Source organism: Acipenser ruthenus, chromosome 25 (genome assembly GCF_902713425.1).
Source record: "Acipenser ruthenus chromosome 25, fAciRut3.2 maternal haplotype, whole genome shotgun sequence".
In the NCBI taxonomy this organism is placed as follows: domain Eukaryota; kingdom Metazoa; phylum Chordata; class Actinopteri; order Acipenseriformes; family Acipenseridae; genus Acipenser; species Acipenser ruthenus.
In genome coordinates this window covers 8,982,424-9,006,896 of record NC_081213.1, presented here as the reverse complement: position 1 = coordinate 9,006,896, position 24,473 = coordinate 8,982,424, and the positions used below count along the sequence as shown (strand labels likewise).

The window sequence follows — 24,473 nt, the reverse complement described above, 5'->3', positions numbered from 1 at the left end:
AACGATGTTATTTGTTTTTATTTTGCAACATGAACATTAACACATTGTAAAAGGCATTCCTCTACACTTTAGATTATGCAAATGTTCACACCAGTGATGACATCATATAAAATTCATAGTTTTATTATAGTTTACTGTAACTAACATCATCCATAGCTATAACACACCCAATGGTATATAAACTAAAATAAACTCTATATGTTTAGAACCAAAAAACAAGTTTAACATTAATTTGCATTCCTTTAACTGCAATATTTTATACGTTTGTATATGCATATATATATAAATCAGAGTTATGAGACATTTTATAAACTTCTCTAGCTTTCCTCTCGGTGGAATTATCGAGTAATCTATTCTACATGTACATTGTTACATGTGTTGCATAAGTATTAAACTACAGCAGAATATGCTCACTATCTAAGTGAATATTGTGGTAAACCTGCTTTGGACGCTCAGTTTAAAGGTTATTTCCTTTGTGATCTTGCACTGTGCAATCTGTAACTGTCACACATTTAGCATTGTGACATGCAAACACCTGCTGTCAAACTTGGTGTGAGAATTGGTTTTGCATTTCTTTTCTGTTTACTGGCTTTTAAAGAGTGATGAATAAAGGCTGGTTTCACAGACCTCGATTAGAACTAATCTTGGACCCTCTAATGTTATTTTAGGTAAGGTAATCCAAAACGAGTGCTAATCAGGGTCTGTGAAACCAGCCCTTGGCGTTTGAAATCAATTATATATTAGCGTGACAACCTTTTACCTGCTCTCCTCTGATGGCAATTTGTATCGTTATTTGCTATACACAACGCTATATACAGTATAATGGGGAAAAAAAACCTGAAGGTACATTGAAATTCTGGAAACAAATTCCAGTTGTCTTAATTGTGGTGGCCTTTTCACCAAGGCGGCCCTAAGCAAGGTTTTACAGTATAGTTGATGCTAACAATAGGGAAGCACATGTATTTTAAAGCCTTAGTTCTTCGGCTAGGTTCTTCGTTTTGTTTTATAAGAAGGGGTGGGTAGGCCCATCAAGGTCCATCTCTTGCTAGATCACAGATAATCCTCCCAAAGCACAGTATAGTCAGACCAGCTCATAAAGCTGTTTGTCAAGAGGACTGGTGAATAACTCCGCACACTTTCAATTGAGAACATGAATCACAAACGCTTATTCACAAACCACAGGACCAAGAGTTTGTTTTTGTGACAAAATTCAGAGTTCGCTTTTAATTTACAATGAAGTACAGGTTACAGGTTAAAAGCTTGAATAGTACGTGTGAAAAAAGACCTGTTACACAACTGTACAAATACCTGTACAAAGCTTATATAAATCATCCTGCCTATTCACAGCAATAAAAAGGGATGGAGAACAAGCCCTCCCAAGAGTCCATCTCGTAATTTCATTGACCAAATACAGGAACCACTGAGCTGACAAACCCCTCCGCCTCCCCCAGCAGCATGTTTTGTGGCAGGGACAAGGTGGAAAGCCTCCCTGCCAAACTAATTGCTTTTGTTTAATTATGATTTGTTAATTGTTTTATTGTTAATTATCACCTGCTCCTGGCTATCATTGTAAATTAGAGCCAGGTGCAGGGTATATAAGGAGAGCAGTCAGTCTGCTCAGGGCTACTGTGTGAAAAGCCCGCATGATTGTATGCTCAAGCGTATCAAGAAAAAAAAACAAAAAAAAAACAGTACTGTGTGTAGTTTTTTGTTATTCGTTAAACTGTGTTTTTTTGTTGTGTTTGTTTTAACAGGAAAACAGCTCAGCTGTCCTGTTTTTAGTTAGGTTGCTGGTCTGTTTAGTTAGTGCTCGAGGACAGCTAGGTTTTGTTTTTGTTTATTTAAAATTAGCGCGTAAGCATGAAAATTCAAGTCGTGTCCTGGGTCTACTTTTAAAAGGGGCAAACGAACCGCAGAGAGTGACTCCTGGTTTTCAATATATATAAAATGACAGCTAACCATGAAAGCGCACATAAGGTTGGGTGCACACAGCGTCGTAACCAGAGCTGACATTCTACCAAGGTCAAACTGAGGTTTCAAGCTAAATCTGTTACACAACAAACCAACAGAGAAAATGAAGGAGTCTTTTGTACTTCACCAGAATTTTTACATGAGCATCAGCATTGATGATGCAAAAACACAACCGAGAACACAACCTCGGTGTCCTCATAGCTAGTTACAGTCATGGGTGCACATTTGAACAACCATGGAGTGATCAACAGGGCTGGCTTTAGACCTCAACCTTGTTAGCAGTTCCATCTAGTGGCTGAGCCTAGAAGTGTACTGGTCACACTAAGACAGTCTCACCAAAGCTACTTCTCTACTGCAAAGCCTGCACAGCTCAAAAGAGAAACTGTGTGGAAGCTAAAAAGCTACAGTGTGTTGCTCTTTACTAATTCTAACACTAACGCCTTTTATTTATTTTATTTTAATAAATATTGGTGCGATTGGGAACTGCAAGGAGTGTTAAAAAATGAAAGTATTTATGGTTTGGCCAATGCATTAGTATTTCCAGGTTTTGAATACCTTATTTTTGGACTGTTCCTGCAGTTGTAATTTTGTTTTTCTTATTTGACAAACAGTTTTACAACCTTAACGAATAGCAAGTGTCCCCTTGGAATGAAAGAAAAAGTGATCGAGAGGCACAAGATGCAATGCTCCATGCAGATTAAAAAAACTTCCTGAAATTCAGTATTCTTGAACTGAGGTTTTCACAGTGAAATCTGTAGACATTTCTTTTAAAATACAAAAACAGACTGCACCCATGGTCTCTCTCTATGGCAGATACAGCAGTAACATGCCTGTTTAGTTTTTAAAACTGGAAGCAGGTTTGTCTGCAGATTACCAACCTTTAGGGAATGTAAACAAACTGTATGGTCAACAAGGTCTGATTTTGAATGAATCAGAGTGCAAGAAGGGTACAGAATGGAGGGACAGCGTAAACATTCAAGCAGGAATTCTACTGGGCTGTAAAACTGTAACCATCCCTGTCCTATCAGCAAGCCACACCATTAGAAATAGGATAGTCATGTGGGTCAGTGTCTTACAAGACATGGACAATTAGGGGAAAGGACAGAATCTAACACAAAATGGTCTGATGAGGTTTGAAGGAAGAATGTAGTATGGAGAACTTAACTTGTAGTAAACATATCATTTGCCCTGTCAATGATTTCATTAACAATTCCTTCAAATACAAAATGAAAACGCTATAAAAAAAATAAAAAGAGGCATCTTGCAGCATCTACCAGCATCTACCCTACTCACGTGTACAAAGATATAAAATTAAAATAAATAAGTCTAAACAAAGTGGATAAAACAATGTACCACTGCAGAGTTCAACCATGCTAAATTCTGCAGAACCTTTTCACTAAAGCCAATCACAGCTATGCAATAACTCCAAACTCTTAATCATGATGATACTCTGGCATAACAAATCTGAACATGCAAACAAATGTATTCCGCAGACAGTCAGCGATTATATAACGACAGAGTCGGTGTGATCAAACCAGAAGTGCCAAAGCAATTATTCCACTTGAGCTCTCCTCAGCAAGCACGTGCCACATGAGTCACTCTGCAATCACAATTGAAATAAATAAAGAAACCGCTGCTTGCTTGTGTGCTGTATATTGCTGCTTTCCACCAAGCTGTCCGCTTGTCTTAGCCTGTGTGCAGAGCAGCTCTTTCTTTTGCTGTTTCGATTGATTCCACTGACCCTGATCTGGACACCAGTCACCAGACACTCAATCCCAGTCATCACTTCAGGGCTTTGTTTGTTGTTGCAGGTTAGACATAAAAAGAAAACTTGGTAGTATAATTAGACAAATGTTTTATAAATCTTCATCAAGCTCTTTTGCATTAAGACAAGAAACACAAAAGACTTTTAACAAAGATTTACAATGCATGTGGAATTATATTACCATTTTTATTTTTTAGTAGTGCCACAAAAACAAAACCAAAAAAAACAGTAACTGCACTCTACTGATTGTGTCCAAACATTTCAAAAGAGTTTAAACTGAAACAAACAGAATCTAACATCAATTCTGCAACACACAACTAATAATTCTAATCTGAAACGCATAAACAAACGAGAATGACCAGCCAATCCCAATGACCACTTCCCAATGCACATGGCAGACAGTGCTCAGAGACTTGGGTCTGCTGCTGAGATTATTATGCCTCCAGTGGGAGGGTTGCAGTTTTGAACCGCAAGGAGAAACGTTTTAGGTATGGTCACTTAATCAAAACCCCACGCTGTTCATCCAAGACATCAGCATGCCTGGAGGGGGGGAGGGGGAGGGGGGGAGGGGGGGAGGGAGGGTATCCACCTGTGTTGTGTTCCCAACCCCTCTCTGCTGAAACACTGCACACCAGTGGAAAAGGTGTGGATTTACCGGACGATGAAGACGTGTGGGAGTGAGTACGTGGGGGTGTGTGTGGGCTTACTTTGACTGCACTATTACAGGTGTGTTTTTGGACATTTTATTATTGCATTCACCTGGGGTCTACACGTTTCTGGATTACAGAATAGGTCTCTTCAAGTCAAATGTACTTTAAGAAGAAACAAAAGCATTTTGTGTGGACGATAGCAGAAAAAAGTTCTGTTCTAATGGTAACAGTATACTTCCAACAGATAGTTTGCAGACATAGTTTGTGTCTCCCTTTGGTCCAATAAAGACGCACTGTATTAAAAAAAAACAACTTTGTATTGTGTAGGGTGTAGCAGGCCCCCAATTATCCATTGTATAACATTGATTTGTCACAAATGGTTTGTATTTGCTTTGTATTTTAGCAGCTCAGAGCATTTCAGGTTTTACTGTGGACCTGTGTTTGTGACTGACTAGGCCCACGGTAGAACCTGGAATGGTTTTACTCTACTATGCAACGGGAGCTGTATTGTAATCACTGTGACAACACACTATGTTTTTGGTCAATGAAACTACTGCTATTCAAACTTTTAAAGCTGTCATGCGGCTTCAAAACCCTGCTGCCCCACCCACCCCTCCCACATAAAAAAACAAACACAGCGCAAGGGCGCCCCCGATGGCACACAGTCCAGAGCCCCTGTCAGATGAGCAGGGAGGGGGTAGGCTTCTTGCCCGGCCAGGCCTCCTTGGCGTATTTCTTCTTCTTGGGCTCGTTGAGTGTCTCGGAGGGGAAGCCAGCCCCGGGGGTGGGGGTGGGGTTCAGGGCGACGGTGGGCGGGACTGAGGCCGGGGTCAGGTCCACGTCGGGGGCAAGGTTGGGGAACGGCATGGGGAGTCCCCCCAGGATGGTGGTCCCCCCGTGAGCCCCGTGGGAGTGCCCCCCTGCCTCGTGGCTGGTGGGGGGCAGGTCTCCATACAGCCCTGTGCTGAAGGGGAAGTTCTGCATGCGCCGGGCCACCGCCTCCTCCAGCCCCAGCGTGCCGTGACCTTCCAGCTTCTTCTTCTGCAGAGCGAAGAGAAAGCACAGTCAGACGGTACTATAAACCACTCACCGATTATGCTGGTTAGTTAGGAAGTTACTTTAGGACTGAACAGCAAAGGATAAGAGTAGAGTTCAAAATGATCTGCTGTTTAGATACTATTAATTGGCATCCTTTATTAAGACTACTATTCACTGAAGCTAATTCTACGATGTCCATTTAATCAAACTGTGATTTCCTGTATACTACGCAATAACAGTTACACCGCTTATCCTGAAATCACTCAAATAAAGAGAATCTAATTATGAACTGGTTTTAAAGTAATTCAAATAGAAGCCCACACTAATAAATAAAATAATTTAAATGCACTGTATTTTATCTATCTTTCCATTTGTAAAAGTGCAGTTATCTACTGCCTTGGATCATTGATGATATTGGGAAGTGTCACACACTCACCTTTATTGGAACAACAGCTGTTTGGATCATGTTTCTGAAACGACCAACTGAGGGATCCACATCCTCTGCAAGAGCAGAACGAAAATCAAATCAGTGGTTCAGCATTACACACACTGCAGCGGTGGAGTACTCTGCTTTTGATACTATCAAATTTCATCATATAAAAGGTTATTTCTAAAGAACATGGCAAGGATGTGGAATATCAGTTATGTTGACTAAAATACTTTTGTTGTTAAGCTTCATTTAGTATCACTGTTCAGTTGTCACGTCCTGGTGACAAGTTTAACCCTTTGCGGTCCATTGTCGGAATGGGTCCGACATTGCAATTATTCCTCACAGGTCCTTTGTCGGACTGGGTCCAACATCATTATAGCAACGCAATAAACGGGTGACTAGTCATTTTTTCTCCGGAAAAAGCCGAGAAAACCATTCAATTGCCGAGTGGGAGCGACAGGAGCCGAGACAAGTCGGGAAAAAAAAAAAAAAAAAAAAGGCGTATCTCATGAATAGTCATACATGGTATCTGGTATCAGATAACGGGGGCGGTCGTAAGTAAACAAACTGGCTGACTGAATCAGCGCACAGAAAACACAGACATTTGCAGAGCTTTTTTGAGATGTTATAATAATAAAATAATGACTTGGATCGCATTATTGAGGAGTTTGGTGATAAAACGAGTGATCCGGAGATGATCGATCGGTATGTACGACTATTATTATTATTATTTATTTCTTACATAGGTGAACGCTATAGCAAACGAAAGGGTGGGGCGGGGCTGGAGATGCCTAGTGAGTGCTTTGTTGATATGCAGGGCCATTTAAACCCGTTTGACTGTGGAAAAAAATACTTTTAAACAGCGCGTCTAAAATTAACTGCGCGTGTGAAAATTAATTAGACCTGACGTGCCTGACGTGCGATTAATAAATGGACCGCAAAGGGTTAAAGCACCCCTGTAGCCTCAGTAGAGCTCCCAGAATCACGTAACCTCCAAGTACCTCGGGTGCACCAGAGTGAAACCTGTCTCCCTGCCACACCCTGCTTTTAGCTGTGTGAGAAATACCATATAGTCCTGAACAAATGTGCTGTGTGTTATATCCACTAGAAGGGCAGTGCTGCAGGGGGAATGCTCATGGTTCCACAGGTACCCCAGATGCACTTGGAGGTTACACATGATTCTGAGTGCTATACTGAGGTGACCACGATGTCCCCAGGGTACTATGACTGAAGCAGTACCTGGGTTGATGATCTCTTCCTCATCGCTGAAGATCACTCTGGAGCTCCTCCGCTTGCGTTTCGGTCGCTGGATGTCCAGGTTGCCCTCCTCGATGGTCAAAGTGGAGATTCGCTTGTTGTGTGCTGTGTTGAACTCTGTCAGGTTCTGCAGTGTATACATACACAGAGAACATTAAAAATGGATTGCTCACCCAGGGTGTTCTGTAGCAAAATTATTTTGTAAAAAAAAAAAAAAAACACTTGATAGATTGTTAGTATGTTGGTATATACGTTTAGTGTGACACAAGGACGGACACCTCTGCGAGTTTCAAATGACTGATGAGCGGTACATGAGCTGCCAGCACCCCTTAGTGTCACCTAGGAGTGAATCTTCAAGTGTTACTGAACGGTCTGTAGGGTTTAAACACAACGCATTGCTTCCGCAAACCTCCTCATTTGTTGCACGTATTCCTAAAATATATTTTTCAACATAATCCCGATGGTTTTGACACTTATTAACATACTCTGGTAATAAATCGGTTCCGAGGAGTTATTTTCATGCTACACCGCAGATACAGTAGTAGGTGCTCGGTTGGCACGTGCTTCCAGACCAGAGACTATACACATTGCTTATGTTTCTGCGGATGACCCCTATACCCTATTAGCAGTACAGGGAATAAGATTCCCATTGCATAGCCATTCCATTCTGGGTTTTACCAGGATCTTAATTAGTCACAGTGTATACGTGAGGCGCTCAGCTGTGTAATTAGGTCCATAGTAAAACCTGGAATGCTACAAACAGCAGTGCAACAGGAGTCCCATTTCTATAGTTTCATAAACTTATCTATATTTTTTTTTGTCCAACAACTCTACATGCCCTTTGGCATTTTCTACTATAATTTCCACTCCTGTCATCAATTGAAATGGAAAAAATTCCAAAGGGCATCGTGAATGCAATGAAATCCAAATCTGACAAAAACAAAACATAATTCTGTAGTAGCCAACCCAGGGCGGAATACATACATACATGAGGTGTGCTAGATTCGGATACATTAACTACATTTTAGGAATAAACATATTTAATCTTTAAACTTGAACATATCTTTAAACTTGAACTTATTGAAAATTCATGACTAAATTTCAGACTACAAGTGTAAGGAAAAAGACACATGTGTTTAAATGAAAACACATGTATATTTGGCCTGCATCTTAAAACTAATTAGCATAGCAAACTACCAAAGCATCGTTATTCGTGGATCAGGACTGCATTGCAGCTGCAGCATGTGTCTCAATGTTAGCACCAATGCTTGTTCAAGCATGAGAAACTGTTCAGAATCTTTGAATGAATAAATGCAGTGCTTGTGATTTCTTAAACAGTTTGGGTGTATTGAAATGGCGAAATCCAGTAGCCTAGTTTGGGGATTTTGACCACCTGAGTTTCACTCACCAGCAACCGATTGAAAAACCTCTAACAGACCATGAGCTCTTCTCATATATCCTGCAATAGTATCGCCAGGGAAACGCGACGCTAGCTCATACCTCGTTAAAATCCCACCCAGTTTGTCAGAGCAGCAGGTATGGAAAAAAGACACCTACTGCATTTTGACACATGCTTGATTAGCCACAATGCATAGTGTAACAAGGACAGGTGTGTCTTACTAAACTCACACTAAAACCAGGAAAGAATGAAACTGCTATTCAATGGGAGTCTTATTTCCATCCCTAAGCAGACACCAGATAGGCTACATATGACCACTGATGAAGTGGTGTGAGGCAAAGTTCAGTTACTTCTAAAACAGCAAATCATAGTCACCACCATTTTTTATTTTAACTGCTAATGTGGTTCTCCACAAGGGCTGGTGTCTCTGCTGCACTGACCTCCAGTTCGGTCTCCTCCTCCGGCAGTCCTAGCAGCCCCTTCAGCTCCTCGTCCTCCCCTGTCTTGGCGTCCCCAGTGGTCGTGCTCGGCTGGGTCTGTGGCTTCTCTCGCAGGGTGTAGAGTCTCGTGGAGGCTCCGAACGACACCGTCGAGTCGATGGGTACCTGCTGCGGCTTGTGGGGCTCCAGACGGATGCGCCCCAGGTATGTGCCGTGTGCTGTGAGGGAGACAGGGCACAGCACAGACACTTCATTCAAGAGCTCCCAGTGAAAACAGACAACTCAAGAGCTTATTATGCCAAGAGAACCCAGCTGAAACACTGGGTGTTGCTGGTTTCTGAACTTTGGGTGGCCAACATGGGCGGTACATCCCTGGTCGTTTTTTCTACATTAACACAGATTTTTAAAAAAAAACGTCTTCCCAGTATCAAATCACTTCCTGTGCTGTGGGTCACATGGACCGATTATAGCTGAAACACTGGAGTAAAACTGACCTACAGCACAGGGTGGCAGCAACTCCTAATTCCACAGCATTGTCTTGGACTGCGTATTATAAATCAAGGTGTAAAACACAAGTAACAAACTTCAACAGAATAAAAGGGTGAAGAAAAGAGCTTGTTGGAAGCTAAATGAGGCTGTGCAGGACAGAGTGAGGTAAAGGCTGCGGTGGCTCTCGATCACTTACTGCTGTTGAGGTCGATAAGGAACACCCTCTTCAAGTGCTTGTGGTAGACCAAGGCTGCATGCACTCTGGAGCAGGACTGGTGATCAATCGTAAAGTCACAGATATCAGGGTTCCTGCCGAACAGGTAGTACTTCTTCTCATCAATGATCAGTTTCTAAAAGAGGAAAATGTATACAGATACTTGGGTTTGTACTAAAGACGTTTACCATGGTCTCTAGCATATCGCACAGGGTCCATTCAGTAGCCTTTCACGTCTGGAGGCCTGGGTTTCTCTGCAGTTTAGGTCACAATGAAAGGAGTTTGGTGGTCTCAGCCTAGCCCACTAGTGACACCACTGAAACCACACAGCTCAACACAACAGCCACTCACAACTCAATAAACACCCATGGGTTACAGTTCTAGATGTTGTGTTATTTGACAATCTCGTTAAGAAATATCAGTTACTGTTAAATGGGTGAATATATCAGACACTGAAAAAAGATGGTTAAAACATTTGTAAATTAATTCATGAAATTTCTTTTGTATCTCGAAATGTAACTCTGTTGAGTGTTTTAGCTATGGATGTGAATATATTAAGATTAAAATAAACTATGTTCTCTAGTAAACAAATCTGTGTTTCTTCATGTTTTAGGTGCTTGATTTGGTGATATCTGTTACCCATCCATGACATACATACCAGTACTGTGTAGCAATCTGCACTTGACCATAAAATGACTAATGAAACAGACACAATGCTCTTTTAAGTAAAATCTTTTCAGTGCCTCTGGTTTGTGCAGAGGCACTGAAAAGATTAACGCAGGGTGTCCTCTCTGCACTCTGAGCTTACATCTCATGGCAAGGGTTGATATTGCACCCGAGTGACCCAGCAATCGCACAGCACTGGACAGTTTAAAAGAAACTGCAGGGCAGACAGGCAGGTTAGTATCTGGTGCAGTTTAATAATCGCTTTTGCAAAAAAAAGAAAATACTCAATCAGAACTACTGTGAGTATGTTGGGTATAGAAATGCAGAGGAGAGCAGGTGCTGCAGTCACCAAAGCTATATGAAGTTTGCCACTTTTAAAATATATATTTTGTGTAGCTCCTGGGCCCATGCACAGTATGTATGTTTACCCTCAAAAAAAAAAAAAACTTAATTCACAGTATAGAATTTAAAGAAACACAGTTTTAAAAAAAAAAAAAAAGAATATTAGGGCTTGACTACAATTTTCTTTTTTAAATATTTGGAAAACTATGAAAAATAAATCAAACAGCTATGCATTTTACTTTAAGATGAGGTCACTGTAAAATACTGTATGTGGTAATGTACACAATCTCAGGACATACTGGATAGATGCAAAAAGCATACTGTTATTCACACACACACAAGTAAAAGAGTTCTACTCCTTTCAATGGTGTCACCACATCCAATCACAATTGGATAAGAAGTGCTCAGGATCTATGTAGAACTCTTGCAGTGTACCAGTGGTTTAGCCCACTTCAAAGAAACTGACAAAAACAGATTCCAATTGCAGTGTACCAATCAGAACATGCAGGTAATCAGTTCAGCTGATCTGATCAGGTGGACCAAGTTAGAGCAACCATGCGAACCAACCAATAGACTATTATACAGAAAATATAATCCAGGATCTTAAGACAATTAAAAAAGTGTTTTCTGTACCCTGCAGTGAAATGATAATTAGCCCACATTTTTTTCTCTATTCATTTTTAACAGACAGGACTTGTAAATATATATTACTTACTTGAATTGATTTTATTGTGCTTTCATATCTGCTCTTATCTGTATTACGATATCTCGTAAAGTGATATTTTATAATTCAATACTTTTTACTGCAATAACTTGTAACAATTGTAAGTTGCCCTGGATAAGGGCGTCTGCTAAGAAATAAACAAACAAACAAATAAATAAATAAATAAAATAATTCGAGGTGATGCAAAACATTTGGCCATCGCTGTATTATAAAAAGGTACAAAGCTGCAACAATATTTATATTCTTTCAAATAAACTCCCCTCACATTGGCAAGAGAAACACAGGATGAAAAATAAACGCTTAAGTTAAAATAAATAATAATAAAATAGCACAGTATAATATGTGACCGCATTGTAAAGCACTGTTGGGCACGATGCTCAAGGAGGTATGGTATTAGTCTCAGCAGCAGAGTAATAAAAACACTGTACATGCACTCTATTAGCACTGGAAAAGCAAGCACAAGATCATGTCACATTAACATGGGATGGTGCTGCAATGATGCATTAGAAATTTAAAACACTTATAAAAATATACATTATGTGTGGTATTATATCCGCTGTGATGTAACACTGACACAGAATGGAAAGAACACGGCTGTCATGTGTATAACCCATATTCAACAGATTTGCACGCAAGTATTGAGGAAAAGGGTACAGACCACAACATGCAAACTAGTGTAGTCTGTGACCTCACAGGACTGACTTAATCCACTTAATGTGGGTCTTTTTTGTGCCCGCAAAGGTCTGGTTTAGTACACTGCGATCAGAACTAAACCTGGACTAGTTTAACTGATGATTCCAATGAGCTGACTAACTTTTGGTACGCTGTATTTTGAGATATCAGTGGTACTAATGTTAGTCCAAGCAAGTGGATCAAGCTTACGTAATCCCTCTGCTGGGCACACTCTCACCAGCTCAAACTCACCCTCTCTAAATTCCACCTCCTCTCCCTCCTGTGACATCTCCATCTCAGTATCCCTTGACTATCACTCTCTCCCCCCACCTCTTCTGCTAAAAACCTAGGTGCTATTCTTTACCATCCCCTCTCCTTCTCTGAACACATCTCTTCCATCACACACACTTGCCGCTTCTTTCGAATCCTTCCTTTTCTGACTAGTTATTCGACTCAACTCCTGGTCCAGCTCTTGTCCTCTCCAGACTGCACTACGGTAACTCTCCTTGTTGGTCTCCCTGCTTCAGCTATCCGCCCCCTTGAGCTCATTCAGAATTCTGCTGCTCGTCTTCTCATGCTACTACTCTGCTTCGCACCCTCCACCGGGTACCTATCTCTGCTCGCATTCAATGTGAGACCCTTGTTCTTGCCTACCGCTCTTCACCACACTGCTCCTCCTACCAATTCCTTGTGTCTCCCTACACCCCTTCTCACTCTCTCTGCTCCTCTCACTGCCTTCCGCTGCCTCCTCAAGACACACCTGTTTATACTGCACTTGTAGATCTCTTGATCCTCCCCTCCTACTATGTACTGGACTATATTGTATTCTTGTAGTATTACTGCACTTATTGTAATCCATACTGTATTTAAATATGAATCTTACATTGTAACCCTGCAACACCGGTAAGTCACCTTGGATAAAGGCGTCTGCCAAATAAATATAATAATAAAGTGAACTAAATTCACTACACTGCAACTGATCAGTAATGTTTTGACATACATACATACATACAGGCACTTCCACTATATCCCTAGTGTGCAGTAACAACGATGCGTTGCACATTCAGTTAGACACATGCAAGAAGATCTCAGATTTGCATTCTTGAACTTTGTTTTCATGATGCTTTTTCATGCAGGGTAGTGGAGGGCTGTGGAATCAAAACTTTTTGGGACAGACATACAAAGCTTGCACTCCAGTGAGAACCTGCACCTTTGACATGTGGCTAAATACAGAACTACGCATCACGAACAATGAGATCTACATCCACATCCACGGACGTATAGAAAGGTTCTTCCAATATATTCAAGATTTTAATACTCTCAAGTGGCAGTACAGAATGCTGAAATTAAGCTTTATCACAATTGGTTAAGAAATTCTGAGCCGCAGGTGAGTTATGTTGGTACTGTGCATGAACACAGAACAGCACGAGGCTCTGATACTTCAAATAACGTGCTCTCTAAAATCATTTTTCACAATTGAATAACCAGATATGAAACCCTAAAGTGCAACATACAGGTGTATGCATGCACAGTCACTGCCACAGGATCCAGCCTCTGGGTACATACATTTCTATTGCAATATGCACGTTCCCACTCACATTAGCAAAGAGGTGCAATGTTTACACTGGGGCAAAAGCTTGTCATGTGTGTCCCCTAACCCAGGTTGACTGAAATGTGCAGAGAAGTCAATGTTAAAAAAATAAATAAACTGAACAAGTGAATGGCACAGCTGGAGAGTCTTATAAAATAAAAGCGTCTGTGTTGTTTGCCCTTACCTTTTAAATGACAATCAGCTCTTACCTCTACAAGCTTGTCTATCTTCACAACGTCCAAATGCAGCCCTGGGGGTGGTTTGCCTGCCCTGTAAACAAGAGCAGTAAATTCAGTACTTGTGTGGTGGGAGAATTACATTGCTATTATCGATAACCAGATGAAAAATGTTACAATAAGTTATTTTCCACAAAAAGCAGCTTTTATTCAATTTGATTCAAATTGAAAAGTAGCAGCATACAGAGTCTTGCAGAGTGCTTCAAAGAGGTAAGAAGCTGCAAAAACAGCCTAATAACTTAGACCAACTTTCTTTCAAATACAATATTAAAAACATATACACTATACAAGTCTTACTTCCATCCCTGGTCATGTTTGTTTGTCTGTTGACACAAAGATTGGCAAGCTTTGTTCAAAAGGAGTCCACAGATCCCCTAGACCAGCGTGATTTTGTGCAGCTACAGCCGCTCCTCTATTAATTAACCTTTACCTTAAAATCGACGCCGCTATCCGGCACATTTCATTCTGCTTGCATTTTGATTCCTCATACTGCTTCTGTTTCTGTTAGCTGCTACTGGCTAGCATTGACATCAGTATAATCGCTGCAAGTTGATTGGCTGAGCTTTCATTCTGAATAGATTTCAGAGCCCATTTTGCTCATGTCAGTGCTCATTGGTTGATCAACGAGAGAAGGCTTTAGTAGTGCGACGTGAAAATAGTGGTATGCAATAATATATTATCTTTAGTGCTGGGAAAATACCTGTATGCACCACCTTGCCAGATTTGAAGGACATTTCAGAAATGGCAAGTGAAAAAAAAGCACTATCTAATGTGTGGGACTAACATATGAAAAAACAAGATCAACAAAGTGCTGCTTCAGATTTGGCAAGCGAGTCAGACCGGGGTGATACAGCTGCAGGTACGTCAGTCGAAAATGCTTCACGCTTTCCAAACACTGACCCAAACTGCAAGGTAGATGAAATGTTACATATCAGCGTTGTGTTTCATGTTGTGATCTTATTTTCTGTTGTGTTGAATTTATTCAACGAAAACCTAAACGGTTTGTACAATGCCCCCTTTTCCACATTTATTTTATTTTAAGAGTTTAAGATACATTTGAGAAAACAGCAAAAGAAGTGTCTCGATGCTATTTTATTGAGAAGAAACAACAAAGGCAGGGATAAAAAATAAAAAATGATTTCTACTTTTTGTGCTGTTTTTGCCTGAAACACACAAGAAAAGTGTTTCTTTAACTATGTGAGACCTTCCTTTCCTTTACAGTTAATTCAGTGGGGTAAAGCAAAGCATTCACAACATATTCCTCTGGGATCTTTTTTCAATAAGCTTTTGAAAAGCATTGCAAATTGTTAGTTTTGTTAGATTTGGCTGGGATTGTGCAGCATGTGACTAGAACAGGAACATAGTTTAACACATTTAGCAGTGCCTATGTCTATTTTGTTTTTATTTTTCATCCAAAATACTTTTTAGAAAAAATTAGCAGTGTGGCCACCAGGTAAGTGTTCAACCCCAACACTCAAGCATGGCACTGCAGGGGGCCGCTGTGCAGCACAATGTTATTAAACATCTGGAGATCAAATAATAACGAGGATTCCATCTGAATAAAACGTTTGCGGGGAATACACCATTTTACAAAAGGACATGAGACAGATTTTTCTCAGTTCACCAAGTGCTCTGTAATCCATATGAACCCGTCTGGGTGTATACGGTTGTTGCATGTTTGACACACTGTGATTTCCAGCTGAACCATTTCATCCATGGCAACCTCATATGGTGACAGATACAAAACCTCTCTTCTAGTCGTTATGGGGACATGCAAATACACGAGTCTCATACGAGGATGGATGGATGCCTGCCGCCCCTCCCTCCCATACAAAGCAATGGGAAAAAAACGAACACGTTCAATGAAAAATAGATTTATTGTGTCCAAAACTTTTTTTCACCGATTATGTTATTCGTGAAAGGGTTGCTACTTAGTAAACAGTTGTTACGTAACTTTACCTCGGGTAGGTTAATTTAGCGTAACACTTTCAGCCAAACCAACCCAGCCCCCACCACACACAAACAAACACACACTATTTATCGACACAGCAGTATACGCCCACACATCTGCACGATACCGCTTTCAAAAGTTACGTCAGCAATGCACGTTTAATGCAACTCCTGCAACAATGATAGTATAAACTTTTAAAGTAAGCATTACTGCTTCACACACAAATTAATTAAGCACATTTTCCTCATAACTAGACCATGCAATACCACGGCCAACTAAACCATACTCTCTTTCGCTGCGGCGTTTCGAAAGCACGGCTGCGAGAGCGCTTTCCCGCCCACGCGTGTTTATTCATTCTCCTCCAGTATCTTTCCTGAGTTTAATTTCTGCTTACCATGTCGGACAATCAAACAGAGGGCTGATTGCGTTCTCGTTCGCAGCCATCTTGCTTCGGACTCCATTCACGCTCGCCCAAGGAATGCTGGGAAAGAGGCGGGATTACCGCGGCACATTTTGCTGCGTGCGCCCCTATCGATGCGGTGTCATCTGGGAGTTGTAGTCTTTAAACAATTCGAGCGAGAAGTTTGTTTGAATGGTATTTTGCGATATATAAAAGTTGAATCTCCCTGTAGCACGTCAGTTTTAGACAAGTTGGCAGGGCTTCCATATCTAAGACTGCATAAATTAGGAACAATCTAAAAAATGAATCCAGTATAAACACTTTAGACCCGTTTTGGGTTTCCATGGTGACTGAACACATTATTGACAGTGATATGGCACGATTTTGTCATTGTTTTGGTTTAACTGTACCGTTGTTTTACCAGACCAAGTTGTGAGGCAGAACAGTGGAGCCCTTATATGCGCAGGAAATGGATTTAGTGTGGCGTCAGGATAAACTTGTGTCATCATCTAGAGTGTAAATACAGTCTGGGCAGTAGCAAGGGACGTATTGTTATTGTTATGAGAGGTAATCAAATGTTTGATTTTGAAATAATTGTAGCTAACAAAATAATTCTAAATCGTAGCTGTTGTGCACTTGTGTTAGCTAACAGGGTCTCACGTGAGTATTGTTGTGTTATATCAAACATGTATCTTCACTTTCAAACCTTAGATATGGTACTACTCTGGGTTAAAGACAGCTCTCTGTGCCTTACTCCTAGGATATGGTACACTTGCACTTCCTGGGTCATTTCACCTCAGTAGTGCCTTCTGGGTCAAAGCATGTTACTGGCTGAAATGCATGTCAGTCACTTGGGGAAGCAGCGGATTGGTTAATGACAGGAAAAAAGCTGTTAAAAGGGGTGGGGACCATTTCCCCTCTCTAGATGAAAGGGCTAAGCATGTGCAACGCGGACTGGAAGTGCGGCTTGCAAACAGAAAGTTCTTCAAACCCAGTGTGATGGCAGACGTAATGGTTTAAATACAAATTCACGTTTACTATAATATGTTTTTTTTTTTTTTTCTTTGTCAAAACTTTACTTTTGAGACGTACAGGTACGACGAGGGAATAGGTTTGTGAGCTTCAACCACTCTGAAGCCTTGATTATTGCAAGTCACAAAACTTACACAGACATTCCTTAATCACGTGATAGACAATGTATAAAGTCCTCCCGTGTTACAGCGCCACATACAAGACAGGAGGCAAACTGACAATGTAGGGGGCACTTTTAAAAATCCGATAAACTAAACAAACAGCCACCAAATGACAATCCGCAATGATACTAGTTATGTACAGTGAATACAATACCAAATAGCTTGTGGATATAGAGAGCAGCCGTATACCTGGGGACGACTGTATAGCCAAATTAATTTACAATTTAACAAATAAGGGGTAATGCATGCAATCTCCCGATCTTCCACTAGAGGGCACGGGCATTCCATTCCTGGTCTCCAGGCGGGTTCCTAATACCAGATGCACAGGGTATGATACTGTGGCCTCATCAGAGTGAAAGTGAAAATAAAATATGACAAAGTACAATTTTTGGCCCATATTCGGCCCATCAAGTCTCATCCTTTGTTAGCACACCATTCTCCCTTACTGGGGGGAACTCATTTAAAAGCACCGAATCATGTCTTTTTAAAAATGTTCCCAGTGTTTTAGATCCCACTACTTCACCTGGTAGGCCACTCTCTCTGAGTAAATGTTTCTCGACAAAAGCACTGAAAAAGTTCAGAAGGCCTGCAATTATTAAATATATATTTTTAAAATGACTACGGTTAAAAATGAAAGAAAAATGCTCTGAGCTGTGAAAATACTGGCTGGTGGTCAACCCAAAATAATCACCTCAGAATAGAAAAAGGAAGCCACATGCAAAATGATCTTCAGCAGTTTGCAACGATGACTCAGGGTGTGTTCATGCTTCAAACTACTTCCTCATCTCTTCCCACCAAAGCAAAGCACCAGGCTAGTTTTCAAAGACATCAATGGGGTGAAACACTTGGAATGCGGTGTCAGGTCTGAGCAGGACTGGTTTGAAACTGGACAGAGAGCAGCGTATGCTGGTCTTCAGAGGCACATAGTGGATCTGCTGCCATTAAAGAGGTTTTTGGGGTTGGAGCCAACAACACACCTCTAAATACACACACATACATAAATAGAGAGAGAGAGAGAGAGAGAGAGAGAGAGAGAGAGAGAGAGAGAGGAGAGAGGAGAGAAAGAGGAGAAAGAGAGAGAAATCAGACTCTGACCTCTCCTCCCTGCTCCAGGGTCACAAACCCACCACGTGTGCCTTGGACCCCCCCCCCCCCCACTCACCTCTTTCAAGCTGCTGCTCCTGCTCTACTCCCCTTCATCTCCTCACTCCTCAACACCTCTCTACTTTCTGGCATCTTTCCCTCTGCCTTCAAAAAAGCCTCTATCACTCCCCTCCTCAAAAAACCTACCCTCGACCCCACCTCCCTCCAGAGCTACCGTCCTGTCTCCCTCCTACCCTTCCTCTCCAAAACCCTCGAGCGGACTGTACACCGCCAGCTCTCTGCTTTCCTGTCCAACCACTCTCTGCTTGACCCTCTCCAATCTGGTTTCCGCTCTGCTCACTCCACTGAAACCGCCCTCCTGTCTGTCACCAACTCACTTAAGTGTGCCCGAGCTGCCTCTCTCTCCTCTGTCCTAATTCTCCTCGACCTCTCTGCTGCCTTTGACACTGTTGATCACTCTATTCTACTATCATCTCTTGCTGACCTGGGGATCTCTGGCACTGCTCTGGCCTGGTTCTCCTCCTACCTCTCCAACCGCACTTACCAGGTAACCTGACGTGCAGCAACCTCCACACCTCACCCACTCTTAACTGGAGTCCCCCAAGGGTCAGTCTTGGGTCCTCTCCTGTTCTCTCTCTACACCCGCTCCCTGGGCCCCCTCATCGCATCCTATGGTTTCTCATACCATTTCTATGCTGATGATGCTCAGATTTTCCTCTCCTTCCCCACCTCTGACTCCACCATCTCCTCCCGTATCTCTACCTGTCTGTCTGCTATTTCCTCCTGGATGCACTCACATCACCTCAAACTCAACCTCTCTAAATCTGACCTCCTTTTCTTTCCCTCCTCCTCCCCCTCCTCTGATCTCTCTATCTCTGTTCCTCTGGAATCTACCACACTCTCTCCCTCTTCCTCCGCTAAGAACCTTGGAGTCACCCTGGACCCCTGCCTCTCTTATTCCCAGCACATCTCCACTCTGGCACGCACTTGCCAATTCTTCCTGAGCAACATCCGAAGAATCAGACCCTTCCTCACCAACTATGCTACCCAGCTCCTGGTCCAGGCCCTGGTACTCTCCCGCCTAGACTACTGCAACTCCCTCCTGGCTGGCCTCCCTGCGTCCGCCACCCGTCCGCTCCAGCTCATCCAGAACTCTGCTGCCCGCCTGGTGTTCTCTCTGCCTCGCTTCGCCCACGCTACTCCACTACTCCGCTCACTCCACTGGCTCCCGATCACCGCTCGCATCCAGTTCAAGACTCTTGTACTAGCCTACAGATGCCTTGACCAGACTGCACCCAGCTACCTCCAGACCCTCATCTCTCCCTACACCCCCACTCGACCTCTCCGCTCCGCCTGCACTAGAAGACTGGCTCTACCTCTGCTACGCTCCCCTGCCTCCCGAGCCCGCTCCTTCTCCACCCTTGCTCCGCAGTGGTGGAACGACCTTCCTACAGATGTCAGGACTGCCCAGTCCCTGACCACATTCCGGCGCCTCCTTAAGACTCACCTCTTCAGACAGCACCTGTAGAACTCCTCTGTTGTATCCTGGGACACTATCACCCTTCATTTAAATGTGATTTATTTTGCTCTTATCTGCCCCCTTTTTTACTGCATTTAATCCTGTACTTCAGAATATTGTAATCTGCCAAGTGTTTAACCTGTAGTATTTTGTACTTAATCATATCCTGATGTAACTATCACTATTATCTGCTGTATTATTGAATTGTGGTTTGTCACACTTGAACAGTGTGGAGTAGTGGTTAGGGCTCTGGACTCTTGACCGGAGGGTCGTGGGTTCAATCCCTGGTGGGGACACTGCTGTTGTACCCTTGAGCAAGGTACTTTACCTAGATTGCTCCAGTAAAAACCCAACTATATAAATGGGTAATTGTATGTAAAAATAATGTGATATCTTGTAACAATTGTAAGTTGCCCTGGATAAGGGCGTCAGCTAATAATAAAATAATAATAATGTATTTGTATTTGCTTGCAATTGTAAGTCGCCTTGGATAAGGGCGTCTGCTAAGAAATAAATAATAATAATAATAGTTTCAAATGTCTCGATTAGCAGAGACAAGAGACTGCGGCGTGGTAGCTCAAAGCTAACTTTTTCAGGTAAGTGAAGAAATCTTGTTTTTTTGTACAAACTCCAAATGTGTAATAATCACAAAATTAGAAGCGCACTTGGCAATATGTCACGTGAACTGTAGCTATAGCCAAAAGTTTTCCATCACCTAAAATTTTAGGATTGAGACATAATTAAAAAAAAAAAAAAGTAACATAATGTAAACAAATAAACTACAAAATGATATTGCAAAAGCCTACCGGAAAGAACCACCTCCTGACTGCCCAGCGCCACCACCTGACTGCCCAGCGCCACCGCCTGACTGCACGAAGCTGCCGCCTGACTGCCCAGCGCCACCGCCTGACTGCCCAGCGCCACCGCCTGACTGCACGAAGCTGCCGCCTGACTGCCCAGCGCCACCGCCTGACTGCACGAAGCTGCCGCCTGACTGCCCAGCGCCACCGCCTGACTGCCCAGCGCCACCGCCTGACTGCCCAGCGCCACCGCCTGACTGCACGAAGCTGCCACCTGACTGCCCAGCGCCACCGCCTGACTGCACGAAGCTGCCACCTGACTGCCCAGCGCCACCGCTTGACTGCACGAAGCTGCCGCCTGACTGCCCAGCACCACCGCCTGACTGCCCAGCGCCACCGCCTGACTGCACAAAGGTGCCACCTGACTGCCCAGCGCCACCGCCTGACTGCACGAAGCTGCCGCCTGACTGCCCAGCGCCACCGCCTGACTGCACGAAGCTGCCGCCTGACTGCCCAGCGCCAACTCCTGACTGCCCAGCGCCACCTCCTGACTGCACGAAGCTGCCACCCGACTGCCCAGTGCCACCGCCTGACTGCACGAAGCTGCCGCCTGACTGCCTAGTGCCACCGCCTGACTGCACGAAGCTGCCGCCTGACTGCCCAGCGCCACCGCCTGACTGCCCAGAGCCACCGCCTGACTGCCCAGCGCCACCGCCTGACTGCCCAGAGCCACCGCCGGACTGCACGAAGCTGCCACCTGACTGCCCAGCGCCACCACCTGACTGCACAGCGCCACCGCCTGACTGCCCAGCGCCACCGCCTGACTGCACGAAGCTGCCACCTGACTGCCCAGCGCCGCTGTCTGAGGGTCCCGCGCTAACGCTGCCGAGCTGCCCGCTGCAAGCACCGGAGGGTCCCGCGCCACCATCAGCATTGCTACTGCCGGCATTGTCCCTGCTGGAGTGCACCGCGCCACCGACAGCATTGCCACCCTTGGTGAAGGAGCCCCGACGGGGCAAAAGTCACTCGGGTTTTGGGGGTAGTAAGGTGGTTAAACGGGCACCCCCTTACAGAAGACCAGGGGTTACCAGAGGGGTTAAACGGGCGCCCCTGACCAAAGACCCAGCCTGGCAGAAGGAGGAGAGGAGACCGCCTGCATCACAGCGCTGCCCGCTAACCTCCTTACAAGGATCCGGGGGGTAAAAACCGGACATGAGGGGAGAGGGGCTGTGTTTTAAGGGAGGAGGTGGCCGGTTGCGGCTACGAGTTGCATTGCGCCCTACAGACTTTTTGGGTACAAAAAGAGACTAAGGTGGGGGCAGTGTAACGATCTGGGCATTTGTGTTGTATATACTGTACTTCTGTGTATGTGTGTTTACGTGCTGTGTGTGTCTGCAAATGGTATACCGGCCCACCCCTACTGCCCAGGCTATGCAGTGCCCAGCTCCCCGCTCCTCACAAGCTCACAGGTGGTGAATGCTGGAAGGTTTTATTCCACTAAAACAGTGGCACAAATGTAAAAATCAGACCACTGTTTTTTCACACATCCTATTAGCTCCATAACTGAAACAGAAGCGGAATGGATAGATTGTCTACAAGCCTAGCTGGGGATTTCCTGCATTGTACGTCAAGTATAAAAAAAAAAAAAAAAAAAAAAAAAAAAGGGAGAAGTTTGTTAGTGTGCATTTAGCCACAACCGCAGTTCGCGTAGACTGTAGTGCACATGCATGCATAGCGCTGGATTATATCGACTGAACTCGCCTGACCGACCGTCGCAATGTCTGTCCTACCGAGGACCACCGAACCCGTCTCCCTGCAGGACTACATTGCATCGCTGGACAAATCCACCCTCCCCAGAATATTACAGATTTGCTCAGGAGTGTATTTTCAAGGTAGGCGCTGAGATTTCTTGAACACAAATGCTCCTCTTCATGGGTGTTGCCCATAAGGACCTGGCATTAGTGCTTCTGTAGCAACGATCCCGAAGAAAGAAATGCATTTCTGTTGACATTTCTCACATAGTTTATATGTGAAAATAGGTCCAATAGGTTCGTTTTCTTTGCTGTTTTGTAAGTTATACTATACTGTAGCACTGCGAATATTAGAACTTTCTAAAAACGACGCGCTGTGTAACTATTTACGCTGATATTGTACTACAGATATTTATATGTTATATATTTTCCAAGAAATAAGTTACGGTATTGTTTGTTTTTTTAAAAATTATTTTTATTGTTACTATTTAACGCTGAATGCTATGTAATGTTAATGCTGGAGTTTCTGTTACTATATATATATATATTTATATATTTTTTTTTGGGGGGGGGGGGGGGGTTGTTAGCACAGCCCTTATAAAAGTTTTAGTTTTAAATATGCAGAGGAAATAAGCTTTGCTTATTATTGGTTAAATTAGTCATACTATCACTGATTAATATATTTTGCGATATAAAAAAGGCAAAATAAATTAAAACCGCATTTCTCAAGATCAATAGCACTATCATATTAACATTCAAAGACTGAGCTACTGTACAGTAGTAATAAGTGCACATGAACATTAGTGACCATAAAGACCAAGGGAACCAAATATTTTACAGGCATAGTAAAATATATCTAGATGGGCTTCAGTGAGTTACTGGAAAATAATAACATTTACGGTTTCTGTGACGTCATAAATTTCTAAACTTTCACAGAAACCCGAGATGGAATTGTTTTCCTGTAACTCACTGAAGAGGCTCATCTATTGTTTTTTTTTTTTAATAATACATGGATACCCTTGTGATGCTAATATAAAGAAGACGAGTTTCAGCAGTACAGTTAGGGTTTTTAAACGTATTGTTTCAGTGCCTTTACCTTGTTTTAATTTCCTGTTCCTCACCAGTTTCTCTGAGATACGAATCTAACAACTTTAAATCATTTTTTTAAAACGTATTCTCAATTTGTTGATCATTAATGAACATTTCTGTACTGTGGGTGTTGTCGAGTGATTGACCAGACCACTCAGTGCTGAGACGTCACAGTGGTCCGGACCACTCCAGGTGTCGCTGTTATGTTGTGATTTGACAGTTCATTTTCTTTATTGGCAGTTATGTTATTTTACAAATAGGTATGTTACAAATACAATGTCTTTGGTGTGTGATTACGTCACCTACCAGCCCTACTGCTGCCTACCCCCGTGCACGTTACAATGTGTGTGTATGTATATATATATATATATATATATATATATATATATATATATATATATATATATATATTAGCTCAAAGAGCCAGCTGCTTCTAGCAAGTAAGGGAAAAACAGATAAAATAACACTAAAACAACCATGACATATACAAAGTGATCTACAAAATACTATCACAATTAGAAATAAAGAATCTAATAATATATATATATATATATATATATATATATATATATATATATATATATATATATATATATATATATATATATATATATAAATATTATATATATATATATATATATGCACACAAACACACACACACACACACACATAATATATATAAAGATGAGTAAATAAAATATGTCAGCATTGTCTATTAGGAAATATCTGTTTTGCACTGCATTTGTGTTTTTGTTTCTTAATGTTAAATAATTGGAAGAAGA

The 24,473-nt window shown here is 42.5% G+C and overlaps 2 protein-coding genes and 1 non-coding gene across 4 annotated transcripts in view; 1 reads left to right on the top strand and 2 right to left on the bottom strand.

Annotated features, from left to right (window-relative positions):
- Positions 1-1,191: 1,191 nt before the first annotated feature.
- LOC117414252 (nuclear inhibitor of protein phosphatase 1-like) lies at positions 1,192-16,358 on the bottom strand. The gene is made up of 7 exons (XM_034906687.2): positions 16,230-16,358; positions 13,858-13,918; positions 9,636-9,789; positions 8,951-9,168; positions 7,094-7,238; positions 5,861-5,925; positions 1,192-5,427 (listed from the first exon to the last, which is right to left on the bottom strand). The coding sequence occupies exons 1-7, from the start codon at positions 16,277-16,279 to the stop codon at positions 5,065-5,067; spliced, it is 1,056 nt and encodes a 351-aa protein (XP_034762578.2). The 5' UTR covers positions 16,280-16,358; the 3' UTR covers positions 1,192-5,064.
- LOC117414272 (small Cajal body-specific RNA 1) lies at positions 10,389-10,569 on the bottom strand. The gene has a single exon (XR_004546156.1). It is a non-coding gene; the product is annotated as a small Cajal body-specific RNA 1 (non-coding RNA).
- A 6,193-nt stretch (positions 16,359-22,551) lies between the features above and the next one.
- The window catches only part of LOC117414180 (protein THEMIS2), a 31,491-nt gene continuing 29,569 nt past the window's right edge, over positions 22,552-24,473 (top strand). For both annotated transcript variants that reach the window (XM_058999568.1, XM_058999567.1), the window contains exon 1: positions 22,552-22,743. In XM_058999568.1, the coding sequence (XP_058855551.1) occupies positions 22,629-22,743 (115 nt within the window). In that variant the 5' untranslated portion in view covers positions 22,552-22,628. The remainder of the gene's footprint in view (positions 22,744-24,473) is intronic.

What these genes read in the sequence shown, in the direction of transcription:
- LOC117414252 (XM_034906687.2), bottom strand. Translation starts at nt 16,279, where the DNA reads ATGGCTGCGAACGAGAACGCAATCAGCCCTCTGTTTGATTGTCCGACA. An exon ending in CTGTTTGATTGTCCGACATG is followed by an intron (nt 13,919 to 16,229) that starts GTAAGCAGAAAT and finishes TCTTGTTTACAG; the next exon opens with GGCAGGCAAACCACCCCCAG. An exon ending in AGGAGGAGACCGAACTGGAG is followed by an intron (nt 7,239 to 8,950) that starts GTCAGTGCAGCA and finishes TATACACTGCAG; the next exon opens with AACCTGACAGAGTTCAACAC.